The sequence below is a fragment of the Cyprinodon tularosa genome, unplaced genomic scaffold, assembly GCF_016077235.1.
Source record: "Cyprinodon tularosa strain WSP-4 unplaced genomic scaffold, ASM1607723v1 ctg110, whole genome shotgun sequence".
NCBI lineage: Eukaryota > Metazoa > Chordata > Actinopteri > Cyprinodontiformes > Cyprinodontidae > Cyprinodon > Cyprinodon tularosa.
In genome coordinates this window covers 1,046,947-1,058,917 of record NW_024037894.1, presented here as the reverse complement: position 1 = coordinate 1,058,917, position 11,971 = coordinate 1,046,947, and the positions used below count along the sequence as shown (strand labels likewise).

Here is an 11,971-nt window from a genome sequence, read left to right as displayed (position 1 = left end):
ATAAACTTGAATGTACTCTTTGCAGCGGAGTTGAGTCACACAGGGAATAAACAAGGTTAGGCTGTGACGCACTTGGCTCTGCCACGCCTACAGACAGGGAGATGGCTGGATTCACTGAGAGAACAGTGTTTATAAGGGCAAATGAATAGAAAGCCTTTTATTTTAAAGTGTTTCAATTTATACAGCCCCCCGGCTGCGGGTCAGAGGTGCTCCCTGCAGGAGACTTAATCTGGAGGCAATTATTGGAAGAAAAAAATCATTGAAAATGTTTGAAACACAAATGATTAATCTTTAAACGACCTGAATTTTTACATTTAATTATTAAACAAACAGGAAGTGTTTACAAAGACTGATCCTGGAAGGTAAAAAAAGAAAAACTTCTTTTACCTGGTGTTCTGTCAGACCAGCATACTCAGTCAATACGCATGTGCAAGATGTCAGACTTGCATATGTCTAACACTATAATTGGAAGGAAGTCTACAAGGCTACTTTATTTATGCGTGATGTTATAAATATTTTTAGCCCAGGGTACAAGGTAAACAAAATTTAAAGATAAACTGCTTTAAACATAGACATCCTCGTTTTCTTTGTTCGCTATTTCTCACTGTGACGTAACAGCTAACCTGTCAGATTGTCATACAATTGTTAAGTGTATGCTGATCTTGATAGGTGCAGATGTAAAAGAAGTAATTTAAATGTCCCTTTCTGCATGCCTGCACATACATATTCTATGTACGCTGGTCTGGTGGGGTATGCTGACCTCATAGAACACCTGTTCAAGAACCTTTTTAAACTGGAACATATTAACAATATAAATATTTATTCAAGAAAGAAAAAAAAATCACACTAATGATGTAGAAGATATATGATGACTTGTTGTTGCAAGCTCAATGTAAATGTGGGGAATCCTGACATTTGGCTTTACTATCATTTACATGTTCCTCTCCTACAGAAAGTCTCTTAAATTAAAATGTAGAAAGCCCATATTTAATGAGGTAGATAATATATATATAATTTTCTGTTTAATGTAGATTTTAGGTTTATTATATTTTTAATCTCTTAAATAATTTTTTGGCCGATAAGAAAAAAAAGTTTAGGCACCCCTGGTCGACGTGGATTTCAACACATTTTAATGCCTCAAAGGTCCAACAAGAGCAATCACCTTTTTTCCTTCTTCAATATTTCATAGTTTTTCTGTGAATTTAGCTTTAGGTTAAAGTTTCAGAGCAAAGTTTCTGTTTGATAAAGCTTCTTGTCCTCCATATTTATTGACCAGGTCAAGTTTGTGCACAGATCGATGATCCCCAATAAAGCAGATTAATATCAAGCTAAATGAATGCGCTCCTACTTGTGGCAAGAAAACCAACCAATTAAACTCTTAAAGAAGAGCGGTAATACCGTATATCTTGCCAGATTTATAGATTGTCATTCAAGACATGTTACTCTCTGCAGCCCAGATATCAAACCATTATTTTTTATCCAATGTCTTTACCCAGAGAATTCACCAGTGTAGTTTTGGCAACAGTTTAAATGCCTCCTTCTGCTGTTGCCAACACTGCGTGTGATGTCATACAACATAATGAATAAATGAACTAGATGGTGGAGCTCTTGAAGTAGATGCTAGACAGGAAGTGGTCATGTAACATTTATTATCACCATAACATGACAGTGTGAGCGTACAGCAATATTTGAGTGGTAGAACAACACCTTACCAATACACAACAAACCTTAAAGATAAATACAACCAGTTTGAAGCTACAGAGGAGACGGCTTACACTGCTTCATCATCATCATCGGTAGGTAGCTGGAGGATCATGGGCAGGTCAAACACTGTCATTTACGATACCTAATGGTGCATTTACATTGTGCTTCAGTGGAAGCCCTCAGTGCCCTCAACTTGGGCTTCTTTTGTTCACAAATGCTTAACACGAGTACTTTGCCATAAGACATGATGCAGGAACCACCAGCCGCACATTTCAGCTTAAATAATCAATGCAATCAGAAACATCTCAGCACAGTACAGCAGGCAGGAAACCCAAACAGACTTTCCATCTGCAGATGACGGAGAACAGGGTTCACCCCCACACCTGCAGCAAAGACATGGTCAAATAGGTCCTTCCAATGAAAACATGCATTCAAACATTCACAAAGCAGCAAAACCTGCAACGTTTCCTTAAAGTAGAAAATGCAGCAGAGAACAACCAATAACACCTGGGGAAGAAATACCACAATGTCGCACTAATTTGACACCACCGGAGGAAAAGTTGGTAATAATGACATTATCTCCTCGTTTCAGATGGGGGAAAAAAATTATTTGAAGCATTTATGTGCATTTTACCAAACTAAATAAGCTTCTTATGGATATTCATATAATAGTTAAGTCTGGGTAAATACAGATATGAATATAAAGTAATGAGACAGAAAAACACTGAATTTTCTGTTTCTGAGTTTAAATTTTTGTAAATTTGATGAAAGAATTTTTGTTTTGTGCATCAATCTAAGGTTAGTTAACTTTATTGAGATGTATCAAACATCCATATGGATTATTAATTCCTTTTTAGGCAACCTAGAATAAAACAGGGTGAAAGCATGATCAGATGAGTCTGTAAACATATTTCTGAAACAGGAAGATTTTCTGCTTTCTCTAAATTTCTTGGCACCAGAGTAAAAAGCCTTCAGCAAATGTTCTCACCAGTCAAACCTTACATTTGAAAACAAGATGCTGTTTTTTTTAACATGGTGCTTTTCCTTATTTTGGAAGATCAACACCCATCTATTGAGGCGGTGGTTCCCAAACTCCCTTTGGTTTACAAGAAATTAAGTAAACTTCTTCTACTTCCTGATTATACCAGTAAGTAGAAAACACTTTACATCTGTTGCAGGGAACTTACTGATTCCCTGTTGCTATATTTTCCCTTTTACTGGAAGAAAAAAACTCAAATTAAAAACATTGTGCCAGTAGATGTCATGTATGTTTACCAAGAGCACCAATGATTGTGGAACAAACGGTAAGACAATTTTTCGATCTGAAGTCAGGTTTAAAAAGCCAAATCTGATGTCGAGGAGGATTAATTTATAGCTCCAGATTTTGTCATAAATGCAGATGTTTAAGAGTAAAAGATATTTTACAGTCTATCCAGGTTTAAACAATGGTTAAATAACTGTGCTTTGAATGTTAGCGGCGGTGACTGACACTAAAGCTCCATTAATGGAAATTATCCCACACCAACGCTTTTTTAAACATGTTTTCTACTGTTTTACAGGACTGGGAAGTCTAAAGTCAGGGTTTGTTTCATTTCTAAACAATGTGTCACATTTTGAAACGTTCAATCATATTCAATGAATATCTGTTGAAATAAAACTATAAATACACATTACTGTTCATGTTTGAGCTGTTTGGGAACAAACATAGGAGTGCTTCTATCACTTTAACAGGAGATACGAGTCTAAACCTTTCAGAGGACATTTTATTTATTCTCTAAGCTATTCTTATTAAATGACATGTTCCCAGTTTACATCCACTAATACATAATTTACCACATTGTGGAAGCACCACTGTCTAATCTAAACAGGTGTTCTGTCAGAACAGCATACGCTATCAGAAAGGCATACGCTCAGTTTTTCTCACTTAAATGAATTCTATCATAATATAAACCACACCCAATGTTTTCTATCATTTTAAACATGAAAACAAAATCTAACCAATTTTAAATTAACCATACGTTTTTTTTTTTACTACTAAAGTAACTTATTTTATAATAATGTTGACTAATATGGTTATAAATATAGATGCTTCTTCTCAACATCCCGGAAACTTCAATCATGTCATAGCAGTATAATCAATGGTGATTTTCTTTTTTAAAAGTTAAAATAAATGTGTTTTTGCTGGTCGGTACACTGCTGCTAAAATTCAGTGGGATCAGTTGCCCATGTGCGCGCATGTGTATTAGAACAAAGTATGCCGATCTGACAGGGTATGCTGTTCTGACAGGACACCAGCAGTAAAGGCGTTACATCCTATCACTAAATAATGAATACGGAGCTAAGTCATCACCAGATGTGGTTCAGATGAATGATTCCCGAAACAGTTAGGGTTTTTACCCCACAGGATCAATCCTCAAACTTTATCCAAAGTAGGAATTAAGATCCTTGTTGCCAACAAGTGAGGGATTATGTTTGATAAGTGAACAATGTTTTTCATCCATTACTGCCTTCAATGCAGGAGGCCGATGAGTCCTCCAAGGTAAAGCAGAGCGGCCTTACAGCAGTTGTGATGAACTCCTCCCGTCGAGTCGTCCTTTCTTTTCTTAGGCTCATCTTAAAAATCGAAGCATATTTGCCGCTTCAGCCCAGACCACTTCATATCTGTTATAAGCGGGAAGGATTTTAAAACTTTAAACAACACAGCAACTGTTGTTGCCTGTTGGTAAAACCGCCGTGTGTGGCTCTTATTGCAGAGCGCCATGCTAAACGCATGCCTTCATGCTAGCGAGCCGCCATGGCTACACAAGGCCAGACTGCATGTGGACGTGCAGTGGGTACGGGTGGTAGACGAGTGAGGGCTGGGCCTGAGGGATGTAGTAGCTGTTGTAAATTGGCTCTGCGATATATGGAGCCGGCTGATAGAAGCAGGTGACGTTTGCCGTGTTGGGGATGGCGTTCTGCTCGCCTAGAACCCTCAGAGCGAGGACCGTGATCATGTTGAGGGTCTGCCTCCTCTCGTGTCCCATCAAACACACGGTGCTCTCGTCTATAACGCGGCGTAGGGTCATCAGATAATCGTACTTGCTCGCTTCCTCACTGCCAACGAAATGGCACTGGAGGTAGGCCTCGATCTTTCTCTGCTGCTCACCTACGTCTGGGAAGTCGATGAAGAAGCGGGAGCACATGTAACGCTCCAAGGACTTGATCTCAGTCTCACTGGCGGGTCTGAAGTTCCTAACAAGCAGGTCACTGTACTTCAGCAGACCTCCTCCACGGATCTCCTCTGGGTTGTGGGTTGCGATGAGGCGATTGCGAAGGTGGTCCATTGCCTGCTCGAAATCTCCGTACATGCACTCTGCTTCAACGGCGATGATGGACTCACCTCCTGCACATGGACTGTTTGGAAAAGTTTCAACCGGCTCGGTTCTTTGATCAGTAACCCGAGACATTAAAACTGGGTTCATTTGAGTCTTTAAATCAGGAGGCTTCTTGGAGTGTTTTGGCTTCACGGTTTGTTCTACAGGGCCACAAGAACTGACAGCTTCCTGAGGAATAGATTCTGGACAGTATGGAGGATCCGTAGGAACGTCTGTACCCTTCAGTTGTTCTAACTCAGGACATAAACGATTGGAGCCACCAAGTTGGACAGTGTCCGGTGCCAGGGCCCTTGGCTGAAGAGGTTTCACCACCTCTATTGGAGGAAAGAACTGTGTGGTGAGATCCGACACGTCCGTCAGGAGGGACCACTTTTCCGGCTGGCTCAGCAGCTTTCGCGACATTTTCCTTTGCAGCCTTGGAGACGGGTAGAAGTTTGGCACAATGTCCTGCGATGTGCTGCAGGTTTTCTTAGCTGGGGGAGGAAAGGAGTATTCATGGTGGGGATCTTGAAGATTAGGAGGCGGCTCAGTCTTGCAGGTTTCGATGTGTATTTCTAACGTTTTTGTTTTTTCAAAGATTGCAATTTCTTGTGAAGCTGATTGTTCAGTGTTTGCTGCACACGCCTCTTCCGTATTCTGTATTCTTGAACATGAATGTGTAATCAGCTGATCCCTGGTGCTGGGGAATAAGGTTTCCGTTGAGGCGTCAGGAGGATATTCACCATCAAAGAGTTTTTTCTGTTCTGCTTTTTCCTCACAGAGCTCAAACCCCTCTGACATGTCTTCCTCTGATTGAACGCCCACAATGCCACCCTCGTCTTCCTCCTCCTTAGGTGAGGTATTCTCCTCAGGTCCTTCCGCCTCCAGCTTTTCAACTACATGCTCAGCCTCTTTTTCTGGAAGCTCGTATGTGGAAGCAGCTTCTTCTGGGGATGGAGGATCTGTAGTTGTTACCGGTGCTCCATCTCTTTGAGGATCTGCTTTAGCATCTTGAGGAAGCGCCGATTCCTCTTGTATCTCATCTTCTCTGCCGTGGTCTCGCTTAGATGAATCTCTGGCATTCAGAGCCAGTTTTTCTTCTTCTCTCCTGTCGCTCCCCCAGTAAGACTCCAGCATACGATCCAGTATTATCTGAAAGGAGTCTACACTGAATTCAAACTGCCTCCGGAGGGAGCTAACGAACCTGAGCCCCACGGTTTTAGATCGGTTGTTTGAGAGTAAAATCAGGCTCCATCTGTCGTGCTCATTGAACACTTTCACCATCTTTTGCACATATGCTTCCTTCATAGTGAGGCAGGTTATCTTCTGCCTGTTAACCCCGCAAGGGAGGAGATCTCGCAGGCTGCCCAGCACCACCTCCTTAATCACCTGGAAGTCCTCCTGCCTTGGCAGCTCTACTCCAAATATGATGTCCAAGTCTCTGTAGCCTAGGCCGTTATCTCTCACCAGGATGTGGCTGGCAGTCGCTCCGTTCAGGCGAATGTCTTTAACCTGGATGTGCCTCTCCATCAGTCGATCCTTAACCACGCGGATGATGTCTTTGGCTCTCACCTGCAGCGTAGGGAAATTTCCTCGCCCGTGGATTGGGATCACCTCGGTGAGAACTTTATCGAGAGCCTGGACCTGCTCTAGGGTCAGATTGTGGAACCTCTTTTCGGTTTTATGCTCCATAGCCCTCACCTGTAAGAAAGGACACACATAATTTTCATCACACTTCGACCATCTGATGAAAATGGTTTGAATATAGAAAATGTGTCCAAATAAGCTCTGTTTAGACGTTTTCCTCCTAATATGATCCCACTGGAATTCACGGGCAATTTTTTTGATTGTTTGAATAAAATGGCAGGGTATAACTTCTTTAAAGCAAAATTTCATCAGAAAGCTACATTCTTTTCATTTTTAAAGCCTTTTTATTTCATTTTTTCTTCTTCCTATTTCAGAACTATTAGCAATCAGCTCCCTATAGAAACCTAATCAGTCCTGACATTATTTGTTAACATGCTCTTATAGTAATCCATCTTTTATTGCAGTCAAATAATTTCAAATTGAAAAGTTTTATCTTTACTTTAATCTCAGAGTTCTAAGATTAAAGTCAGATCTCACACTTTTTTCCCATATTAAACTCAAATTAAATAAATAAGTTAACTTTCTTTTTCCTTTTTTCAAGTGCCCCTAATCCTCTTCCTTAAATCGATCGTGATAATGCATGATTTAAAGAAATAAACTATAGTAGAAGTGTTTTAAGGCAAGAATGCTTATAATCAGAACCACAGAAGCTACAGAGGTGGAGTCGGCTGGATCCTGAATCAACAGAATCTGGGTTAATATCTTCAAATCAATGAAATCAGCAAATATGCGTTCAAGATTTAAGATCTGACCAAGAGCTGAGAAATGAATTTGAATTTGGTTTCTGTTCCAGTTTATTATTTATAGGGGAAAAATTGAGGCTTGAATTAAGCTTCTCTTGGTTTAGCAATCACCTTTAGGGAACTGTAGTGGGGAAAAAGTATTCAACTATTCACCCCAGTTAAATAAACCGAGATCAACGGATTTCACTCAGTCGGCACTTTATTTTCATATGTTTGCAAAGAAAACAGTTCATCATACAGCCCTTACTGCTCTATATTCAGCCCCGTTCTGCCTGGGCAGAGTACGGTACCCTTACTTACAACAATGGAGAGTAATCAGAGCCTAAATAAATTACAGACACTTTGGTTAACAGTAACATGTTAGGAATAATCCTTGATAAAGAATCTAGTTTGTTTTGGGAAGAAGCTGTGTCTGGTCTGTAGATACCCTCATGCAGGAGAATTGTGAGGCCTTGCAGTTGAAACAGACTGAGTGAAAACTTTTATAGTGAGTAAATAGGATAAATTAATATATGAAATAAGGGAAATCTAAATTTTCTGACCACAGGAACTCAGTTATGTTGATTTAGACATTTTTGTAGAGAAAACTGTTTTTTTCAACTTGACATTTTAATTTGAGATCAACTGATAGAGGTTTTTTAGACTGATACTGACTATTTTGATATCAGTCTAATTGATCCCTGACTGGTTAGATCATTTTGATTAATATTAGGAGCTGATATTGCTTTTGTTTGCTCCATTCAAATCATACAAATGAGACAGAGATGACAAAAGTATAAATTGAAACAAAAAAATGTATTTATCAACACTTCAAACAAAACATTAACAGGGATATTAAACTGCGAGAGTGGCAATGCATTCGCTCCACGTGATTTTAATTTCTGGCTGCAGAAACGCTGATTAATCGGCCAAAGAAGGCAGATATCGGCCGATACCCATATAAGAAAGAAAATTAATCATAGCATCCAGCCGATGTGTCAGTCTCTCTAAATTTAATTGGTATTAACCATAAGAAAATGAACCATAAGAGAGTGACAGTATAAAGAGAGAAATGACATCAACATGCAAACATTTAATATAACAAACACAGAATTTTTTCAGGGTGTTTTGTTAAAGAAAAGCTGCTCAGCCTATTTAATGCAGATATTATACAGAACTATAGATCATCGATTTAGACAATCTATAAATATGACTGTATATTCATCAGCAATATAATCATGATTAATCATAAACACCGGATGATTGGACAGGAAATGCTACTTTATGGCATCACTTCAAAGCATGCAGGTGAAACCAGTGTGCCGCTCTTTGCTTTGGAGATTTTAATCATCCTGCTGATTGTGATGCTGACCAGATAAATAAGGATCCTCCTTCAGCCAGCTGCAAAAATAAAAGCTTATATTCATACACAGTAATCAGGGGCGGAGCTAGATGGGGGGCCAGGGGTGACCCTTAGCCAATCATTGGCCACCCCTCTGGCCACCCCTACCATTGTTTTCCCCCTAATAAATATTAAAAACATTTTAATTGTTCATATATTGCTTACTATTTTTTCATATATTCATAGTTACTTGATAACAAAAACGCTGTGGTTAATTATGAACATCAATATACTAACATTAAAGATGGTAAGTACAGAAGTCCTGCTCTTTTCAGAACTAGATTTTGCATTTTATGGGGTAAAGAGAAAATGATGTGTCTCTGCATTCATCTAGGAGTCTTTACTGAAATCATAGATAACTATTTTAATAAAAACTTATTAAATAATCAATTTATGTAGATATTAGTACTTGTAAATATCAATTTTATGTAGGATGATTGTTGATAAAAGTAGGTAAGTATTGACAATGGAAAAGATGTTCGCCCCAGAACTCAAAACGGAAATTTTATCCACGTTACCGTTTATCTAAAAAGCATGGATGTTTAAATATCTGCATCTATTTGTTAGCAAAGGCTGTAGGAAAGTATAGTTTGTCTTTATTTAGAAAATATGGATGTTTTGCTCCTTCATTTTCCTATTGGAACAGTTTAGATTGACCCTGAGATTCTGGTGCTTATCCATTTTCGGCCCCCCCTAAGTGTACATTGATTATTGCTTTATAAAAAATTTCTGGCTGCGCCTCTGACTGGGATGACAGGAAGTTGTGGATTACTAATCCAAAGGGATATTTCTCAAAACAAACAACAAACGAAATATTAGATTTTTTCCTCTTTTAAAGTGATTGTTAAAAGATTCTATGTTTGAATTTATCTGGATTTATTAGTGAGTGAAAAAAAAGGAGACATCCACATATTCAGGCATTTTACACATCTATAGTTATTCTACAAGACAAAACAAGTTGCATCCAGGGGCGGAGCTAGATGGGGGGCCAGGGGTGGCCATGACCACCCTTAGCCAATCATTGGCCACCCTTGGGGCCACCCTTACCATTTTTCCCTTTAATACAGATAGTGGCCGCAGTAATACTCTGAAGGGGAATGTTCAAACTTATTAAACATTTACATTTTTCATATATTAACAACTACTTGACAACAGAAACACTGTGGTTAATTATGCACTTTAATATACAAACATTAAAGATGATAAGCACAGAATTCATGCTCTTTCCAGAACTTAATTTTGAATTATTTGTGTTAAAGATAAAATGATGTGCCTCTGCATGTCATCTATGAGTCTTCCATGAAATCATAGATAAATAACTACTTTAACAATAACATAAAAATTAATTAAATGTGAATATTAGTAGATGTTGTGCTCATTGATGTTGGATGTTGTGCTCATTCCTGTTGAAAGAGTGTAGATTGACCATGAGGTTCTGGTGCCTCTCGGCTAGGGTGGCCAGATGTCCGGCTTTAGGGCGGACAGTCTGGATTTTCATTGCGCTGTCTGGACGCCGGACAGCGCAATGCATTCTGACTTTAATCTCAGAATTCTGACTTTTTTCTCAGCATTCTGACGTTAATCTCAGAATTCTGACTGAATTCTGACAATAAAAAAGTCTGAATTCTGAGATTATAGTCAGAATGCTGAGAAAAAAAATCTGACTTTTTTCTAAGAATTCTGACTTTTTTTCCATACTAAACTGAAATAAAATTTAAAAATCTGTTAACTTTTTTTTTTCCACTGGCCCTAATCCTCTTCCGTAAAATACAAATGCTGGGAACCAATTCTTTTTTTTATATTTCTTTAATATTTTGTTCTATTCAGCTACACAAGCATCCTCTTTAAACTACTAAGAATTGTACTATAAATGTGACTTTACCTGATTCTTATGTACACCTTAGTAATTTATTGATATGCCGCGCAATGTCCTCCTTTTTGGTGCTATAGAAATGGCCACCCTACTTTTGGCCCCTATTAGGATTTTCTGGCTACGCCTCTGGTTGCATCGAAGAAACATAGATTGAGTTTTAGATGACCTAGGATTGTCTGTTTGCTCAGTCAGACAGGGATTGTTTTTTTTTCCTGTCAGTGGCAGGTTATCCACCCGGGGCGCAGGGACTGGGGGCCCACAGCAGCCTCTAGTGAATCTCAGGAGTTACATCCTGCAGCAGGACTGCTCCTCTGCCGCTTGGCTTCTTTATAGATAAGACTCTATGAGTCATACAGCCGCTGAACAAAGCGTCACTCATTGGCTCTCCTGGATTATTTCCATGTGCGCAAAAACTACCCGAAATGCGCCACTTTGACGTGGCATCAGAGCCATCCGCCCGTAAACTTGACATGCGAGCTGTTGCATTGGTGTAATCTACCTGCAGATGGAGTCTGCTTGCAGGGGTCACTTTTATTCCCCCGTGTTAAACATGTTTATAATGATCTGAATCCAAACGTTAATTATCTAATCCAAATGCATTTGTTGTTTTTAACTCAAAGTTTAAGAAAAAAAAAAGCTTTAATTGCGTTTATCCAAAATGACAGACATTAAAAACTCACCTGGTTGGTTGTCAAATATCAGCAAAAAAAAAAAAAAAAAGTAAAATATTAAAGAAAAATGAATATCCAACAGGTTTACTCGACCTTGTTGGGAGGTTGAAGATGAAGTTAAAACGGACAGTTTCCTCTCAGCGCAGCAGTGTTGTTGCCATGGCAATTAGCCGTCACGAAATCCACGGTGAATCACGACTCCGCGGGTCAGTGGAACTACCGGGAGATCAAAAAAAAAAAAAAAACAAGTTTGAGGAAAAGCCCGAAAAGGCCTCAGGAAAAAAGGGGGGTAAATTTTAGAGTTTGATAAAGTTTGGAGCTGAGCGGACACGTCGGGATGAACCGCCGCCGCACTGCCGAGCTGTTGCGGGGTGAAGCTCACATCAGACGGAGTGAGTCATCCTCCCTCTCCTCCCGGTTCTGACCAGGAGGAGCTCCCTCCGCCGTCCGCCGCCTTTCTAACTCCTTCACACCCACAGACACCAAAACTCTCCTCCCAATCTGCTTCTTCTCCTTTTTATTTATTTGTTTCAATTTATTTTTCATTCACGTTTTGAGCGAAAGGGGCGAAGCCAAGTAGCTGTGACGTTTGAATG

The 11,971-nt window shown here is 39.4% G+C and overlaps 1 protein-coding gene across 3 annotated transcripts; it reads right to left on the bottom strand.

Annotated features, from left to right (window-relative positions):
* Window positions 1-3,685: 3,685 nt before the first annotated feature.
* On the bottom strand, window positions 3,686-11,952 carry LOC119791155. 3 transcript variants are annotated; one of them, XM_038297101.1, is made up of 3 exons: window positions 11,758-11,952; window positions 11,385-11,591; window positions 3,686-6,761 (listed from the first exon to the last, which is right to left on the bottom strand). In XM_038297101.1, the coding sequence occupies exon 3, from the start codon at window positions 6,750-6,752 to the stop codon at window positions 4,503-4,505; it is 2,250 nt and encodes a 749-aa protein (XP_038153029.1). In that variant the 5' UTR covers window positions 6,753-6,761; window positions 11,385-11,591; window positions 11,758-11,952; the 3' UTR covers window positions 3,686-4,502. The 3 variants fall into 3 exon arrangements, with proteins under 3 accessions (XP_038153029.1, XP_038153014.1, XP_038153022.1); XM_038297086.1 differs by having other exon boundaries at window positions 11,385-11,952; XM_038297094.1 differs by having other exon boundaries at window positions 11,469-11,952.
* Between the last annotated feature and the right edge of the window lie 19 nt (window positions 11,953-11,971).